The sequence below is a fragment of the Neoarius graeffei genome, chromosome 3 (assembly GCF_027579695.1).
Source record: "Neoarius graeffei isolate fNeoGra1 chromosome 3, fNeoGra1.pri, whole genome shotgun sequence".
NCBI lineage: Eukaryota > Metazoa > Chordata > Actinopteri > Siluriformes > Ariidae > Neoarius > Neoarius graeffei.
The window spans coordinates 95,652,446-95,672,442 of NC_083571.1; the positions used below are offsets into that span (position 1 = coordinate 95,652,446).

The window sequence follows — 19,997 nt, forward strand, 5'->3', positions numbered from 1 at the left end:
GGCAGGGCTCGAAATTAACTTTTTTTCTTTGTGTCCCCCAGTGGTCCCGAATTCTGTGTTGTATTGTCCCGAATGGAAGCAATAGTGTCCCCATTTTTTTCCTCTCTGAAATAACCAGTGGTTAATATTATCATATGAAGTTACTATAATATTTGTAACTATGCGATTTTGAACCCTTTATATCATTTTTACAATAAGTCACAAGACACAAGCGACACATGTCCTATACATCATCTACTTCAAAATTAGTTATTGCATTTTCAGTTTATTAAACTTTGGCGATCTCACTGTATGAATAGATACCCGTTTATTTAAAGGGGCCAACTAGCTCATTCAGAAAATGTTTCAACTCCCTACATCTGCAGTACACTTTAGTTGAAAATAAGACCCCTTTTATGTTCATTTCATCTACTTATACCTTGAATATCTGTTGGCACTTATAAGGCCAACTTATAATTTTCACCATGACCGTTATCCATTTTTATGAACTTTCCGTTATCCATTTTTATGAACTTTCGCTGCCGGGTGCAAATGTTAGCAACATCAGCATAGTGCCAGGTCCGAGCCTAGTTGTGCTGCTGACTGACTAAACTTTCTGAACTAGAAAGACACCAAGAAAACTCACTTTTTCTGTTGAACGGTATCTTCCGTCAATATCATCCACATCATTCCTGTTGTATTCTATAACGTGTCTAACAGTGTTCATTAAGTTCATTCAGTTGCTAGCGTTGCCTGCAGACCAGGCGATGACACTTTGGATCCTGAAGGTCCCGGAGACGTTATGTCTGGGCTTTCAGTTTCTTCCCCGCGGTCGGTCCGCTTCAACCACTTAAGCATTTTTGTTCTGGCAAGAGTCGGCGCAGCGTGTGCGGTAGCAATTCCATTCCAAGTCCATATAATGCGGACTCCGGCCGAAGATTCTAGAACAGAATGCGCTGCTCTGTAGCCTACGGATGCAGGTGCATCGAAAGTGTAGCTACTATGTATTTTTCGCTGTTAACGTTTTAAAATTAAAATTGACAAATTAGTTGAATGTTTACGTATGTGTTACGGCTTTGTAAATAATATTAATGTAGAACTTTTTTTCTAGATCTATTTTTTTCCATTGTCCCGGGATTGTCCCAGATATGATCATTTTGTGTCCCGATGACATTTTTTATGGTCCCCGGGACATCGGGACACTGTTAGTTTCGAGCGCTGGCTGAGGGTGTCCAGAATATAACCGTGTGTGTCACTTTTGCATGGATGTTTTTAGTTAGATGAAATACTAAAAAATATCAAGGTTTATCAGACTGCCACAGAGTGTCTGACAGGCCCAGGACCTGAGTGTTAAACTGCATTACCCAGGGTGCACTATGTGACGCTCGCCTCTCTCGATGCTCACAGGACTACGTGACGTTCACTTGCTTGTTCAGGGAGAAGTCGGAAACAACAAACGAGAAAAACAAAGAAACAAAAATAGGACGGTAATGTTGGCATGGCTACAAAATGGCACGAAGAGAATGAGAGTCGAAACGGAGTCGGATGATGACACAGCTCTTCAACAGTCAAATTCTACCGCAGCAGAAAATGCAAGTGGGGATCGGCAAGCTAACACTAGCGCGTCTGCTGTGTTGCTATAGCAACGCCTGTTGCTACCGATACTCCAGCCAACTGCGACGTTAACAATAACCTCCTTCAACATGAATGGCCAGACTGTTGGTCAAAGGATCAAGTATAGTATTTTGCTCATTTATTTGTAAAGACAAAAAGCTTGGATGTAAGATATGTAGCCGCCCGACTCGTATGCCAACAGGTGAATATGGGGAGTACTGGCATTTATTTTTTTCCACTTAAAGCACTGATTAATTCAGCCTAGTCTGTATAATTAACAGAAAAGCTTATCTGGGCATCTGCAAAATTTTTAGGAGTGATTCATACATGTCAACTTGTACGGAATGTCCGTATTTTATACGGATTTGATTCAATAAACGTAGTATACGGGCGTACAAATAAAGTTATACGGATTCTTTAAAAAAAACTTCAATATTTATTTAGAGCTATAATCAATTCCCACGATGATAAAAGAGCACATAACATTTACAAACGTACTGTACACTACAGAAACCACAAACAGCCAGTTAAGAGTCTTATGAAATCGCGCGTTATCTTGTGGTAGTGAGACTTCGTCCCACTTTTGATCATGCGCACACCGCATTGCGAGAATCCCGCCAACCGGGAAGTAACATTTTGTTTGAAAAGCGTATTTCCACCTGAGCGACTTTCAATAGCGACTGAAAAGATTCTGAATGGGCACTCCGGCAAGATCAACACAGACACTTGCTGTGACATGCAGCCTGAGGTATTGGTGCAGACTGCTAAAAAAGCTGTCATGGAGTACAATTCAGAACATTAGAGTGACACTTTGTGTTTTTGTCAAACATTGGAGCTTTGTATTCATTCTGAAGGTTTATTGTTATATTGAATAAAAAGTAACTTGGATATATCATTGTTAATTATCATTCAAATTTTAGGTAAATTATTTTAATTTGCATCTTATACGGATTTTATAAGGGAAATACGGATTTTGGAGGTTGGTTATACAGGTTTGATTGACCAAAGGTTGACATGTATGGTGATTTATGCAAAAAAAATCCAGGTAATTCCAAATACTTCCCAAACCTTCCTTCCCTACAGTCACACCAAACATGACAAGAACATCAAAACAACCAGAAATCATTTATTTTCTGTGAGAGTCACCATCTCTCAGCGGCACGGCATGTCTTCAGCAGTGGAAGCACCAGGATCAAGATGAAGTTTACGAAACTTTATGGTAATCAGCTTGGATGCAGTTCGGCTGGCAGCAACCAGTCAGAATTTAGAAGTGCTGCATTCTAAAGAATACTGGAGAACACAGTCGGCTAAATTTTGGTCCCGTTCAAATCTTCCCCAACAACAATGGAGGAGAAATTAATAATTGCGAGTTTGGGTTTCCCCATTATTTATGATGCGTACCTGTTTGTGTTCAAAGACATAAAAAAAGAATAAACTGTTAAAATTTGACTTGGCACTTCGTATCAAAACAAAAGTCACACCACACAAATGCCTTTAAATTAGTTTGTCATTAGTTTATTTTCTTACCAAATGTAATCTTATTTGCTCATTATTTTCCTTCATCGATCGATTTCTTACCCTCACATTTAAGAGTTCATGAGGTTAACTTGTACCCAACTTGTGGTCAGTCGGCACAAAGATACCGGTTGACGTGCGTTTGCTTTGCGGCTCATTTAAAAGTAGACGGCCTTTCGATTTCATAAAATCGGTGAAATTTAGTTCCCTCTGAAATTTGGTCATTGTGATATGTTTGTTTTTGTAATAGCTTTAAAAAAAAAACCCAGGCCATTCTGTGGCTGGGAAGTTATTTAATTTGAGGGGATTCCCTAGCATGAATGTGCATGAAATCGCTCGCTTCGCGCGGTCAAGCAGACGGAGGAAGCAGCTGGCATCCAGTGTTGCATTACTGCCATCTATAGGTTCAGAAGAAGAACAACAACTTTATTCATCACACGCTTGTGAAATTCCTCTCCGCATTTAACCCATCTGAAGCAGTGAACACACACACATACCCAGAGCAGTGGGCAGTCATGCTAACAACGCCTGGGGAGCAGTTGGGAGTTAGGTACCTCGCTCAAGGGCACCTCAGCCCAAGGCCGTCCCATATTAACCTAACCGCATGTCTTTGGACTGTGGGAGAAACCGGAGCACCCGGAGGAAACCCACGCAGACACGGGGAGAACATGCAAACTCCACACAGAAAGGCCCTCGCCAGCCGCTGGGCTCGAACCCAGGACCTTCTTGCTGTGAGGCGACAGTGCTAACCACTTACACCACCGTACCGCCCCTTGACCGTGCACTGACAGTGCCATCATTCTGTCGTGAAACAAACAGCTGATCACACCGAGGTGCTCGCTGGCCGCCGATATTTATTAGTTTGGTCCTGCGTTTCCTTTCCTTCGCAACATAACGTCTTTTCTTCTCACTTTCTGTTACTGGAGTCAGTCTTTCACATTTCATTCGCACACTCACGTCTGCCATTGTTCTCTATTATTTCAAATTTGTATCCCACAATGCCTTGCGCAAACAGGGGAAGCCCACCACGTGATGCAGGACATAGTATCTTGAATGAGGTCCTAGTGAAGCAAGAAAAAAAATGGTAGAGAATTTAGGGCCACGTGGCTCTAAATTCATTAATTGTTCTATTAGGAAACAAACTAATAAAATCAGAAGTCTGTGATTCAAATTCAGTAGCTTTCGGTCCACTAAAAAAAAATTGGATGTCGGGGAAAATTCTTTTTATGACCTAAACGTGAAAAATCATTTAATCCACTTTCCTTTCTGAATTATGTGAGCTGATACCCATCCCCATAGCTGGTATGCATCATCTTGTTTCAATACATCCATCCATTATCCGTAGCCGTTTATCCTGTGCACGGTCGCAGGCAAGCTGGAGCCTACCCCAGCGGGTTATGGGCAAGAGGCGGCGTACACCCTGGACAAGTCACCAGGTCATCGCAGGGCTGACACATAGAGACAAACAACCATTCACACTCACATTCACACCTACGGTCAATTTAGAGCCACCAATTAGCCTAACCTGCATGTCTTTGGACTGTGGGGGAAACCGGAGCACCCGGAGGAAACCCACGGGGAGAACATGCAAACTCCGCACAGAAAGGCCCCCGTCGGCCACTGGGCTTGAACCCAAAACCTTCTTGCTGTGAGGCGACAGCGCTAACCACTACACCACCGTGCCGCCTGTTTCAATACATTTTATTTCCTAATGCGGGGCGTCCTAACCATGTGTTGGTCTGTTTACAAACCATTCAGCAGCCGGTTGGGGAAAAGACATGTGAGGTCAGAGGTTGCGACCATGGAGCCACAACAAACATGGCAGATTGCCCAGATCGAACAAAGACTCCTGAATCGAGGCAAAAAAATGATCAACTTTTATACAGGTTAGAATTGAAATGTTCCAAATCTAAACGCACCTATGAACTTGAAGGCTCTCGAGCGCTCGCTTCTGTGTCGGAGGCCGCCGGTTCCGCCATGTTTGTTGCGACCTCGCTCATTATAATATTATAATGAGGATAAAATTTGGGCGTTTCCGTACCCAAGTGTAAACATTAGCGTGCGGTGTTTTTTCCAGCTCATTCTCCTTCACAGGCGTGAGGCAGCGGGCAATACAGCATGTGATTTCAAGTACCTAGGGGTTATTCTAGCTCCACAGGGTACTATTCATCTTTTTAATACATCCATCCATGTAAACGTAGCTAATGAGCCCTACATATATCATGTTTTACTTTCAGAACTAGTTAAAAGTTTGGACAACCACACTCATTCATAGGTTTTTCTATATTTTGACTATTTTCTACATTGTAGAATGAAATAACATATGGAGCATATGTGGTAAACAAAAAAAAAAAGTGTTAAAAAATACGTTTCATATTTTAGATTCTTCAAAGTAGCCACCGTTTACCTTAATGACGCTTTGTACACTATTAATAATAATAATAATAATAAGTTCAATTTATATAGCGCCTTTCAAAAAACCCAAGGACGCTTTACAATTATAGACAAAGAAAAAATAATAACAATAAAAAATAAAAGTAAAAAGTCCACCAAGTACGGGTCAAGATGTAATTCCAGTGGTGTAGCAGCCACAGTCCCACCAAAAGGCGCATGAAAATGAGTCCCACATCCCCAGCACCGCCGCCGTGACGCCGTCAGCCACATCGTTCGAACACCATGCCGTGGATCCACAAAGCAAGCACAGAAGCTCCGCCACGCAGAGCGCTGGTGTGTCCCAAACCGCCTGCACAGCCGCTGCGACGCCACCGAGCAACATCGCTCGGAACATCACGCCAAACGTTAAAGTGCAGAGCGCTGGACAACCACGAATGTTAAATGAGCAACGAGCTCACTGCAGTCCACAGCTGGGAGCACAGGCATCACCCACGGCGAACCAAGGCCTAGGGCGAACCAACACGCCCAAACTGGGTCCGGAGCTACACCACAACCCATGGACAAAACACTCAAAGGGGAGTCCCAGATACGATTCGTACATTGGGGAAGTGCCTGTTAGAGAGCGCACTTGTCCTGGGCCATCGGCATAGTGAGGTAGGGTGGCCAGTTCCTTTCCTCGCCGCCTTTAACTTCCCCAGTGTTTCCACCAGGTCCCCATTCACTGCTGGGTGGACAGGGAGCGAGCCCCAGATCCCCGTCGAGCCGAGGCTCGAACCAGGGACCATTCGCTTAGTGGTCAAGCGCTCTAACCACTTGGCCACCTGCGCTCCACAAAACACTCAAACATCAAACTACACAAACACACAGAAAAATAAATAAATAAAATGAAAATTGAAAAAGAAAGAAAATAAAAAATAAAATTAAAAAAAGCTCTGGCAGACGTGAGTGTGCCAGTGTGTGCTGGTTATCTTAACCAGCTTCATGAGGTAGTCACCTGGAACGCTTTTCAGTTAACAGGTGTGTTTCGTCAAAAGTTAATTAGTGCAATTTCTTGCCGTCTTAATGCGTTTGAGATCACATGATGAATAATACAGTAAATAACCCTATTCCACAACTGTAATAATCCATATTATATCAAGAACCGCTCAACTGAATAAAGAGAAACGACATCCATCATTACTTTAAGACGTGAAGTGTCTTTTAATTAATAAAAATAAAGAAAAAACATTGAATTATGTGTGTCCAAACTTTTGACTGGTACTGTAATGTGTATGTTATTTGTACAAATCAGAAAAAAAAAGAAACCACACTTGACTATTGACTGACTACTTTAAGTCAAATACCGACCGAATGAAGGCGAGAGGCACATGAACACACGTGCACATGCGCTACCCATTTTCCTGTTCCGTGCAAATTATCTTTCATATGGATCAGGCCAAACCAGCAAGAATTAAAAAAATAAAAGGACTGTGGTCACTGATGCCCTGAATTAAAAAACAAAACAAAAAACGTTCAATCCGTCACACTGATTTAAAATGACTGTTGGTTTGATCCAGACCCAATTTGTTGTCGTGCCCTCAGGCTAAATCTGCTTACTATTTTTTCCCCCTCACTGGTTTGTCAGGTAGTGATGTGTCGTGTTTGTTAACATTCTCCTCTGGAAAGGAGAAAGGGAGAGTTACAGCCTAAAAGCAAGACTACGTAATACCGTATTAACCAGCATGTCGTATAGTACAACGCTCTTCGTTGCTCAGCGATTTTGGATATAATCACCGATTTTGTGTGAGAGGGGCGCGCAGTGGTGAGCCTGGTCTCTCTTCCTCTCCTCTGCTCTCCTCAGATCAGCCTTCAGGGATTAAACGTGCATTGGAGAGACATTGGAAGAAATACGATGGAATTTAAACATATGGAGACAGTGCAGGAATTTACAGACTCGGGACAATGCAGTACAATAAAAGTGTGCTCTTGCAAAATAACGTGGGGGGATTCGTTTCAGGTAACGTTCTTGTGCTTAACATAAATATTGCATAGGATGATACGAATGTTCTACTGATCGGTGACAATAATAGTTTATAATCTGTTTACCGGTAATCTTTTCCTCAGCAGGTTTTGTATTGTTGCCTTTTTTTTTGTAATAGCAGTGACTTATTCTGAGCAAATGCGTTCCTTCGAATGTTTAACCATCCCATCCTACACTTACTTGAGCTATAACTCGTATTACTGAAAGAGCTTTAAATCAAGGCTCTTGGACATGGTTTTGTTTTGATGTGTAATATGACCTCATCGATGTTAGGTGCATCATATTGGACTTTGTGGTAGATCATATTTACACACAATACATACATTAAACAGTCATTAGTATACTTGACTCGTTCATTCTTATTACTGTAGATGAATTAACGGAATAGATCAGATGATTATTTTTGCCAGGAATAGTTTTGGCCACTGGCTGGAGGTGAGCCAGCAATGCTGCGCTGCTAACGCTTGTGTGGGAGTCCGACGCTGATGGATTCATACACTTGTGTAGATGTTTAGCGCTTATCGTGCTGCATGTTTACGTAAGCAGGTGTAATGTCCCTACAGTGTCAGGAAACTATAAATGGGAACTTCCACTTCTGTTTTTCTGTAATTAGAGCATCGCTTAATTCCTGAGCCCTTTCAGTAACAGCATTCACTACAGGAAAAAGTGTTACTGTACAAATACAAGCGTCGTAAATACAGTGTTTCCTATGCACAGGTTATGTTTTAGATTTGTCCTGTTTCAGACACTTTTTTTTCTTAGAAATTTGGTTGTTAGCGATAGTAACTTCAAACTGTATATAGATTAAAAAAAGACAAACCGGATCTGATTCAAACCACTACCCATCCCAGCACCACCTACCGTACATACCAGCACGGTCATCCTTCCACCACACCTACTTCTCCTTTTGGCTCGCCTCATACCTGTGGGAAACACTGTAATGTAACATCAAACATACAACAATGCTCTTTAAACTGAAAATACAGTGTCTTGCAAAAGTATTCATCCCCCTTTGTGTTTGTCCTGTTTTTGTTGCATTACAAAATGGAATTAAAATGGATTTTTGGAGGGTTAGCACCATTGATTTACACAAGGTGCCTACCACTTTCAAAGGTGCAAATTGTTGTTTTATTGTGACACAAACAATAATTAAGATGAAAAAAAAAAGAAATCTGGAGTGTGCATAGGTATTCAAACCCCCCCCAGGGCAATACTTTGTAGAGCCACCTTTGGCTGCAGTTACAGCTGCAAGTCTCTTGGGGTATGTCTCTATTAGCTTAGCACATCTAGCCACTGGGATTTTTGCCTGTTCCTGAAGGCAAAACTGCTCCAACTCCTTCAAGTTATGCCACAGATTCTCAATTGGATTGAGGTCTGGGCTTTGATTAGGCCATTCCAAGGCATTTAAATGTTTCCCTTTAAACCACTCCAGTGTAGCTTTAATAGCATGTTTAGGGTCATTGTCCTGTTGGAACAGGAACTTTCGTCCCAGTCTCAAACCTCTGGCCGACTCAAACAGGTTTTCCTCCAGAATTGCCCTGTATTTAGTGCCATCTATCTTTCCTTCAGTCCTGACCAGCTTTCCTGTCCCTGCAGATCAAAAACATCCCCACAGCATGATGCTGCCACCACCATGCTTCACTGTAGGAATGGTGTTCTCAGGGTGTTGGGTTTGCGCCACACATGGCATTTCCCATGATGGCCAAAAAGATCAGTTTTAGTCTCATTTGACCAGAGAATCTTCTTCCATGTGTTTGGGGAGTCGGCCACATGCTGTTGGGCAAACTCCAAACATGTTTTCTTAAGCAATAGCTTTTTTCTGGCCACTCTTCCATAAAGCCCCACTCTGTGGAGTGTACAGCTTAAAGTGGTCCTATGGACAGATACTCCCATCTCCGCTATGGATCCTTGCAGCTCCTTCAGTGTTATCTTTGGTGTCTTTGTTGCATCTCTGATTAATGCCCTCCTTGCCCGGTCTGTGAGTTTTGGTGGGCAGCCTTCTCTTGTCAGGTTTGTAGTGGTGCCATATTCTTTCCATTTTGCTATAATGGATTTAATGGTGCTCCCTGGGATATTCAAAGTTTGGGATATTTTTTATAACCCAACCCTGATCTGTACTTCTCCACAACTTTGTCTCTGACCTGTTTGAAGGCTCCTTGGTTCTCATGTTGCTTGCTTAGTAGTGTAGCAGAGTCAGGGTCCTTCCAGAACAGGCTGATTTATACAGACATCATGTGACACTTCATGTGCACACAGGTGGATCTTAATCAACTAATTAAGTGAATTGGTTGGACCAGCTCTTATTTAGGGGTTTCCTCCAAAAAGGGGGTGAATACCTATGCACACTCAAGATTTCTGATTTTTTTTTTTTCCATCTGAATTGTTGTTTGTGTCACGATAAAACAACACTGTGCACCTTTAAAGTGGTAGGCACGTTGTGCTCACCCTCCAAAAATCCATTTTAATGGCGTTTTGTAATGCAACAAAACCGGACAAACATCGAGGGGGATGAATACTTTTGCAAGACACTGTATGTACCTTATTGATGTTCATACATTCACACATTTTATTTACATGCTCTGTTTGTATTCAAATCCTTTTTTTTCTGAGTATGTTTGGATGCAACCTATGCAGACGTGCACTCTTTCACCCTAGCAGACGTGTAAGTCAGGTTTAATTTATATGATTGATTTTCAGCCTGATAAAATACTGCATTGTAAGAGTCTGGCACTGATGCAGCTGGATGCCGCACGGCACGATCTGACCCATTGTGCTTGCTCTTTGGATTTGTATAGCTAAGACACTGGGACCTCACAAGAACTGGTTTGGTGCACATTCCTCTAGTCTTCAGGTCAACTCAGAAAAACCCATAATTCATCTCCATGCGAGTAGCCAAACTTTCCACTCTGTCTGACCTGCTGACGTCCGCATACTTGAGTTCATTTCTAAGTTCCAGTTTGGGCAGTCCCATGAGGAACCTGATTCGTGGTGTTTTTGGAAGTGAATTAAGTAGTCTGTGAATATATCGAATGGAAAAATAGCTTTGAGAAGAATTGCTGTATAGGTCAGGCCAGTGTGCACGTGGAACAGTCAGTAGATCGCAGTAGCTGTAAGATGAGCTTATTGAATGGTAAATAAAAGGATAGATGACAAAGGCTAAGGGAAATTTGGATGTGAATAACTGACTGTGCCTGACAGAAAAAAAAAAACCCCTCCCAATGCAGATTTAACCATGGCTTTATTGTGAAGGAATGTAGGTGGTTTTGCAAATGCTCTCTGTTCCTCTTCAGCCTCACTGCTATCAGTTCATCGCACCTATAACTTCAGCTGGTCGGCTTCTCCAAGGCAGATTCTACCATAACAGAGGCCAGTTAAGTCCCATCTCCTTAAATTGCTGAATTGATTATTTTGATCATTCTATTAAAGGGGAACAGAGGGCAATATATAGAGTAAATATAACAATAAAACACACATTAACGAACCTGATTCAAGACTTACAAAAGTTTTTTGTTCTAAGGTTGGAAAGTTATAGTGTTTTGAAAGTAGCTCGAACAAACTATTTCCGCAGTTTGAACAGCCCGCCATGATATTAATTTTATCCAATCAGAATGCACGTTCATTTTCTCTGCGTAACACTCATGACGTATGTATGTGCCCGGTTGTGCTGGGTCATTGAGGTTGGGAATAGCACGTGTGAATCGGAAAGTAGGATGAATTGTAAGTGATCGGCTACACAATGCCACAGTGTGTTGCTTTCGGGTGTAATAACAGGACCGATGGAAAGCATAACGATCCTCCAGACGTGTCTTTTCACTCGTTTCCGCTGAAAAACACCAAGCGAGTTCGAGCTTTCTTCTCTTCTTTCGTCATCACCGGAGTCGAGAGTACCTCTCCTAGGTTCAAACTGGTACCCATAGCCTGCTTGCAGTGTCTTGCGGGATCTCTTCGTATGATTCGACAGAGCTGTCGCTTTCACTTGATGCGCCCGACGCCATGATTACACGCTTCTCTCCTAGTGCAGTGGGTAGGGCTGACGTCACGGTCTTTTAAAAATGGCGACTCTTGTGCCGTTTAGCGTGCCGACTATTATATTTACAATTACCAAGATATTTCGTTGTTTTCTAGTATATAAATTTGATAGAATACTTAAGAATACGTTACTTTGTCACATCAGTAACTGTATATATTATATTTGGTACCCCTTTAAGTTTTTCTAGTAGCATTTGGGGTCTTGGACATTCACAGTAAATTTTAGGACAGTAGTCCTGGTAACTAATTAATAAAAGCCTGACATGACAGACATGCTAAATGACAATAGAAACACATCGGTTTCTATCATCAAAATCTGACAGACAAACTAACGTCTACCATCATATTCCGACAGACACTCGGTGACAATAGCAACAAAACTGTTTCTTACATTATTAATCTGACAAATTTAGTAATAATATTAAATACCTCATCACTAGAACCAAATAATAAAATAAAATATTGAAATAAAAAAGATAACATTTATTTTCAAAATTGAAATATCAACAATAATTGTCAGAACAGTGACGACAGACACGACTGTGTCACTTTCGCGGGGAAATAACACATTGAAATGGCCTGTCGGCTGAAAGGGTCGCAAGCGGCTCTGATTTATCTCAACTTACGATAGTTTTCCTCCAGAAAAATGTAAATATGAACGCACAAATATATTCTCAATGTTTCTATCGTCAAAAATTTCTATCGTCAGGATAGCTGACTGAAAATCTTACCTTGATTTATTTGATGAAATCTAGCTGTCAGAACTCCAAGTCTTGCCCGGAAGTAAATGTCTGCCGTCACAAAAATCATGCGCAGTAGAATTCCCTCTTTGCGTCAGTCAACATGTGCGTGGCAAGGGCTTGAATTTTGCTATTGTCAGGTGCATTTGACTGACAGACTGACGATAATTATTTTTTAAAAATAACTGTGGGCTTCTCTCGTGAATGAAATAGTTTTTTCACTGTTAATCTATTTCAACTCTATCTGTTGACACCCAAAAATGATAAAGCCTGTTTCCACACGATAACTACCAAAGATCCATAATGGCTGAGTCTATCGTCAGGTCATCTGACAGAAATTCACTGACGATAGCAACAGGGATAATGAAAGGGATTTTTAAAATGGGAGTTATGTCTGTCAGATATGTCAAAGAAATAGAACTTTATTCTTTAAAAATCTTTTAGTGATATACTCAGTGTATTTTTAAATGACACGTGCTGTTTTAGAAGACCAAATACCATATTTTCAACCTTGAAAATATTACCTCACTGAAAAAAGGACAAGAAAAATTTCTTATTTTGTGGGCAAGTGGTTAATGGATCCAGTTACGGTAGAATCTGCCCCAAGGGTATCCGAGCTCCTGGTGATACAAGGGCTCTGTCCAGACACTTGTGCACAGTGTCAGAATATGAATCGTGATCACTTTCCAACTTCAATATTATTTCTCTGCTACCTTGGTATCTTTTTGCCAATGGTGATGGTTTTGCAACAGTTCTGAGTGTGTAAAGCAGGGACTGCTGCCTCAGCTTCCTCGGCGTAAATTGCAGTTTATGGTGGCAGTTGTGTGCTCTCTACATTATGTTGTTAGGTTTTTTTAATTTGTTTGTTTGTTGGGCGGCAGCACTGTCGCCTCACAGCAAGAAGTTCCTGGGTTCGAGCCCCGGGGCCGGCGAGGGCCTTTCTGTGCGGAGTTTGCATGTTCTCCCCGTGTCCGCGTGGGTTTCCTCCGGGTGCTCCGGTTTCCTCCACAGTCCAAAGACATGCAGGTTAGGTTAACTGGTGGCTCTAAATTGACCGTAGGTGTGAATGTGAGTGTGAATGGTTGTCTGTGTCTATTGCCGCTTTTCCACTACAAACGCGGCTGAGTCGGGCTGAGCCGTGCCGTGCTGAGTCGGGCTGAGCGGGGCTGTTGGAGTTGCATTTCGACTACAACCGTGCTGAACCGTGCTGGCTGGAAGTGGGTGGACACATTGGGTGGAGTTAGCGAAAGTGGGTGGACGTCACGTGATGTCGTTAAGCGGCGCAAAGAGTGACATCAGTGATCTTTTAAGCGGTAGTCTCACGACCCGGAGAGTAAACAATAAACATGGAGGACATGGAGTCGTTAGTGTTGCTGGTCTTGGTGCTGTGGCTTGTTGTCACCGACAACGCCGACAGATACTGGCAAGAGCGTATAGATGAGGCGAGGCGCATAAGGCTTCAGAAATTCTTGTAATTCGTAATTATTCTTCTTCCGGGTTTACGGTGTTTACAGATCCCAGCGTGCTCGCGGGGCGTGTGTGGGCATGTGAGCAGGGCTCGAAATTAACTTTTTTTCTTTGTGTCCCCCAGCGGTCCCGAATTCTGTGTTGTATTGTCCCGAATGGAAGCAATAGTGTCCCCATTTTTTTCCTCTCTGAAATAACCAGTGGTTAATATTATCATATGAAGTTACTATAATATTTGTAACTATGCGATTTTGAACCCTTTATATCATTTTTACAATAAGTCACAAGACACAAGCGACACATGTCCTATACATCATCTACTTCAAAATTACAGTTATTGCATTTTCAGTTTATTAAACTTTGGCGATCTCACTGTATGAATAGATACCCGTTTATTTAAAGGGGCCAACTAGCTCATTCAGAAAATGTTTCAACTCCCTACATCTGCAGTACACTTTAGTTGAAAATAAGACCCCTTTTATGTTCATTTCATCTACTTATACCTTGAATATCTGTGGGCACTTATAAGGCCAACTTATAATTTTCACCATTACCGTTATCCATAGCCCTGTGATGACCTGGCGACTTGTCCAGGGTGAACCCCGCCTTTCGCCCGTAGTCAGCTGGGATAGGCTCCAGCTTGCCTGCAACCCTGTAGAACAGGATAAAGCGGCTACAGATAATGAGATGAGACCGTTATCCATTTTTATGAACTTTCCGTTATCCATTACCGTTATCCATTTTTATGAACTTTCCGTTATCCATTTTTATGAACTTTCCGTTATCCATTTTTATGAACTTTCCGTTATCCATTACCGTTATCCATTTTTATGAACTTTCCGTTATCCATTTTTATGAACTTTCCGTTATCCATTTTTATGAACTTTCCGTTATCCATTTTTATGAACTTTCCGTTATCCATTTTATGAACTTTCGCTGCCGAAACGTGGGTGCGAATGTTAGCAACATCAGCATAGTGGCAGCAGGTCCGAGCCTAGTTGTGCTGCTGACTGACTAAACTTTCTGAACTAGAAAGACACCAAGAAAACTCACTTATTCTGTTGAACGGTATCTTCCGTCAATATCATCCACATCATTCCTGTTGTATTCTATAACGTGTCTAACAGTGTTCATTAAGTTCATTCAGTTGCTAGCGTTGCCTGCAGACCAGGCGATGACACTTTGGATCCTGAAGGTCCCGGAGACGTTATGTCTGGGCTTTCAGTTTCTTCCCCGCGGTCGGTCCGCTTCAACCACTTAAGCATTTTTGTTCTGGCAAGAGTCGGCGCAGCGTGTGCGGTAGCAATTCCATTCCAAGTCCATATAATGCGGACTCCGGCCGAAGATTCTAGAACAGAATGCGCTGCTCTGTAGCCTACGGATGCAGGTGCATCGAAAGTGTAGCTACTATGTATTTTTCGCTGTTAACGTTTTAAAATTTAACAAATTAGGTGAATGTCTACGTATGTTACGGCTTTGTAAATAATATTAATGTAGAACTTTTTTTCTAGATCTATTTTTTTCCATTGTCCCGGGATTGTCCCAGATATGATAATTTTGTGTCCCGATGACATTTTTTATGGTCCCCGGGACATCGGGACACCGTTAGTTTCGAGCGCTGCATGTGAGGACACTCCTCCTCACCAATCAGTGCACAGGGGAGTGTCTGCTCACGCCCCCAGCCTCACTCGGCTCGGTTTGGCTCGCTTCAGTCCCACTCCAAAACCGTGCGAGTTTTGGGTGCTAAGCAGGGCTGAAGCGAGCCGAGTCGTGCTGTTTTGAGATAGTCGAAACGCGAGCCGTGTTGGGCTGAAGTGAGCTGAAAAAGCGTAGTGGAAAAGGGCCATATGTGTCAGCCCTGTGATGACCTGGCGACTTGTCCAGGGTGTACCCCGCCTTTCGCCCGTACTCAGCTGGGATAGGCTCCAGCTTGCCTGCGACCCTGTAGAACAGGATAAAGCGGCTACAGATAATGAAGGGATGGATTTTTGTTTTGTTTTGTATCTTTACCGCATGGCCGTGCTGTTCTGCTGCCATGGCGGCAGGCAGCGTGATGGACGCCTCGTTCTTATCGGTCAGAATTCCAGATGACGGATCACGGAGACCTCTCACCCAGACTAGTTTACTGTCTCTCAGATGAAAACCGGTCCATTTCTCTCCCAGATGAGCTCAGTACAGAGAATGTCTAAACTAGCATTAACACTGTGCCTATGATTTTAGCTGAGGGTTTACACCAAGAGAGTCAAACTGGTACATAACAGACCCATAGAGATGTTCGCTTTGCCTGAAGCATGAAGTAATTAACTGATGAGTCGAAAGAGTCGGATTATTAAAGAAACGCCGTGGCCCTTCACGTTTACACAGCCACAGGTCACTTCACACCCTGTTCTCATTACACTGAGCACCACTACTCTGAGCGCTCTTCCCGTTTGTCCCTCCCTCTCACTCTGCTTAGTCTCCAATTCAGTCTCTTTCTTCCCAGCACCACCACCCCTTCCTTTTTTCTCTTCACCGTCCTTTTTAGTGATATGTCTAAACAAAGCGTTTCTGATCACAGGGTTGGCTGTTGTTGCTTGTGGTCGGGAAGTGGGGCTGTCCAGGCTCCTGTGAATAGAACATACTACTCGTCTACTTAATTGTTTTGGTTTCTTGACAATGTCCTGCTAACTGACCTGTCCTGTTCCACCGCCCCTATCTGTCTCTGCCCCTTGTCCCTCCCTCTCTGCAGGTGGCGAACCCTCGCGTGGAGCTCACTCTCACCGAGTTGCAGGAGATGGCTACACGGCAGCAGCAGCAGATCGAGGCCCAACAGCAGGTCCTGGTCGCTAAGGTAACCCTCTCTTCTTTGACAGGCACTGTGGGTAGTCCACTTCAATACAGAGCTCAGGCGTAACTCCGTGGTGGTGGATGCCGTGTGTTGTATTCAGTGCTGTTTGAATCATTTTTATGTCGAAACGATGTGATGTTCAGGATTGAAATGTTAAGATTTCAGGCGATGAGTAAGAATAGCAATAAGATATACGAGAAGGTTCCAGGTGAACGTATTCACTTTGGCTGAAGTCGATCTGCTTCTTCTTTACTCGACGTGTGTAGGGAAGCTTTCACCAATAACGCATGCTGTTATATAAGGGAATGTTTGACGGCTTTCCGTGCGATAATTTGCAGTTTATGAAGTGTCTACTCAAGATGGTAATTGTCTGCTTCAGGTGGAGCTTGAATAGATGAAGGCTTTTGTATGGAGAATGTGTTTTAAATGTGTGAGCTCATCTGTAGGATTTCATTACCCCTCTTAGTGGTTGTTGACAGCAGCGAGTGCAGAGGTGATGAGCTCATCGCTGTTTACTGCTGCGGTGATGTTTCGTGGCAAAAACTGCAGACTAGCGCAGGAGACCAGTCCAAGACCACACAGTGCCAGCAATGTAGCAAACGCGGTCAGTAATGTCTTCGACGCAGCAGCAGGCATTTCTCACTAGCTCAAGCCAAATAGCTTCGAAGGATCTTGTTTTCTCATTCAGAGCAAAGACATTAGTGTGGAATCCAGTGCTGCTTAAAGAGTGACACTCGGTTCAGTCCTAGCCGAATCTGTCGGAAGGTAAAAACGGAGTCGGTTTCCGATCTGTCGTTGAAGCAGCTGCAGACCGAGAGCGGCTGGCTTCCAGAGAGGGATAATAAAACTCTGAATGTAGTCTGTTGATAGAAGAGCTCTGAAGACAGTGTGCTGGCAGTCATTAAGGGCGACCACTGCCTGTGTTTTATCTGTAATGTGGCACAAGTCACAAGCAGGCAGTAATGACATCATTGAATTTATTACTGAATGCATTGTAACAGTTTATAGTTAGACTTAATGGTGAGGAATGTCACGGAGAAAAGTTAGTTCCTGTTCTCACTTTTATCATGGTGATAAACCATCATTCGTCACCAGCCTCTGTTTCTCGCTCGATCTGATATCTATCTATCTCTCTCTCTCCACACACACACGCACACACACATACAGTGTTGGGCACGTTACTTTCAAAAAGTAATTAGTTATAGTTACTAGTTACTTTTCCCAAAAAGTAACTAAGTTAGTAACGGAGTTACTTTGTGATAAAAGTAACTAATTACCAGGGAAAGTAATTATCCCGTTACATTTTGTTCCCCCTCAAAAAAAATCAAATTCAATTAGTGTAATCATAATAAAAGTGAATGTTAAATGTGTTTAATGACTGAAATGGACACTTAACAGAACCAATTAGTAATGTTATCTACACTATATTAATATGTTTGTGGGACAATGTGAGATAAGACATATATCAAATGTAATATATTTTTGTAGTTATTAAAATTATGTTACTAATTACTGGCCACTGACGAGGACAAACGCTTTGTTCCTCGACATAATGTGCACTGCACGTAAACACTCTTGCCTTTTATTTCAAGTAATGAAAAGTAATGGCTGTATTTCCAATGTGAAAGCGCAGTGCAGGGCTGACCGCTCGCCATCGCTGGGTCTTCCGATTGAAAGAGCGCGCAGTAGTGCAGTAGGCGTGGCCTACCTACGTCTGTTGTCCAAATCTACTCTGATTGGCTTACTGTGCCGTTGTCTCGTGTCTCCCCGCCCCACACTAAAGCAGAGTAAAGAAAGGCTGAACGAGCAGCGTGCCAGATGAGAACAGCTTTAATAAAGTAACGCATAGTATTTTATTGTAAGTAACGGGAACGGCGTTATAACGATGTAAAAAGTAATTAGTTAGATTACTCGTTACTAAAAAAAGTAACGCCGTTAGTAACGCCGTTATTTCTAACGCCGTTATTCCCATCACTGCACACATATATGAGTGATTCCATGCTTATGGGTACTGAAATGGGGACATGAACTTATTCACCTAAAACCATTTCTTTTTTTACCATCAGGTCACAAAACATGTAATCTTTAATGAATGATATGTTAAAAGATAACTTTAATTTTCTGAGATGTAATAAAAACATATTTATATGCCAAAGTCAAGCCTATGAGTTCCAAAATGATGTCTGTTACATTACTTCTGTTACGATTGTCCATCTCGCGTCTGTTACAAATTAATTACAATCTAGCTATATACCATGTTAATCTTATTGAAAGAATGTGTATGTTTATTCTACTACACATGTTTATTAATTATATTTGCTAAAACGTCACCTTCCTATGTTTCAAAAAGTAATTCTACATTGTTAAAATTGAGAATATATATGTCCACAACACTTCTGTTACGTTCTGACTTTGGCATATAAATATGTTTTTATTACATCTCAGAAAATTAAAGTTATCTTTTAACATATCATTCATTAAAGATTACATGTTTTGTGACCTGATGGTAAAAAAAGAAATGGTTTTAGGTGAATTTTTAAAAATAAGTTCATGTCCCCATTTCAGTACCCATAAGCGTGGAATCACTCATATATATATACACACACACACAGCCTGTCATTCTATAGGGCAATTCCACGAAATGGTCAACCCAAGGGGTGAAAATTAATTTTGTATATATGGTGTTCAATTTGGGGCGGCACGGTGGTGTAGTGGTTAGCGCTGTCGCCTCACAGCAAGAAGGTCCGGGTTCGAGCCCCGTGGACGGCGAGGGCCTTTCTGTGTGGAGTTTGCATGTTCTCCCCGTGTCCGCGTGGGTTTCCTCCGGGTGCTCCGGTTTCCCCCACAGTCCAAAGACATGCAGGTTAGGTTAACTGGTGACTCTAAATTGAGCGTAGGTGTGAATGTGAGTGTGAATGGTTGTCTGTGTCTATGTGTCAGCCCTGTGATGACCTGGCGACTTGTCCAGGGTGTACCCCGCCTTTCGCCCGTAGTCAGCTGGGATAGGCTCCAGCTTGCCTGCGACCCTGTAGAACAGGATAAAGCGGCTACAGATAATGAGATGAGATGGGGTTCAATTTGATTTGGTTATTATTAGTAATGATTGGTTCATTCACTGTAGTCAATATTTTTGTGCTGAACTCATGTCGTATGACTGGGGGCCATTTTGAAATTGGCAGATCCAAGCATATACTTTAAACCCAAAACTAACAGACACAAAGAAGCACTCAAACTGCTGTCAAAAGTCCTCACCAAGTAAGTTAAACTGTGTTTTATATCCAATGGACCTACATTTCCATGAAAACATTTATTCCATTGAGTAATTATCACAACTTTGGGGCCTTTTAGATCTAACAAGTAGCTTTGTTCACTGATTGGTTGATTGATTGATTGATATTATGACTAAGAAAGA

The 19,997-nt window shown here is 42.3% G+C and overlaps 1 protein-coding gene across 4 annotated transcripts in view; it reads left to right on the forward strand.

Moving 5' to 3' along the window:
- The window catches only part of ppp1r13bb (protein phosphatase 1, regulatory subunit 13Bb), a 217,742-nt gene that overhangs the window by 165,870 nt on the left and 31,875 nt on the right, over positions 1 to 19,997 (forward strand). For all 4 annotated transcript variants that reach the window (XM_060917689.1, XM_060917691.1, XM_060917690.1 and 1 more), the window contains exon 6: positions 16,487 to 16,588. In XM_060917689.1, the coding sequence (XP_060773672.1) occupies positions 16,487 to 16,588 (102 nt within the window). The remainder of the gene's footprint in view (positions 1 to 16,486; positions 16,589 to 19,997) is intronic.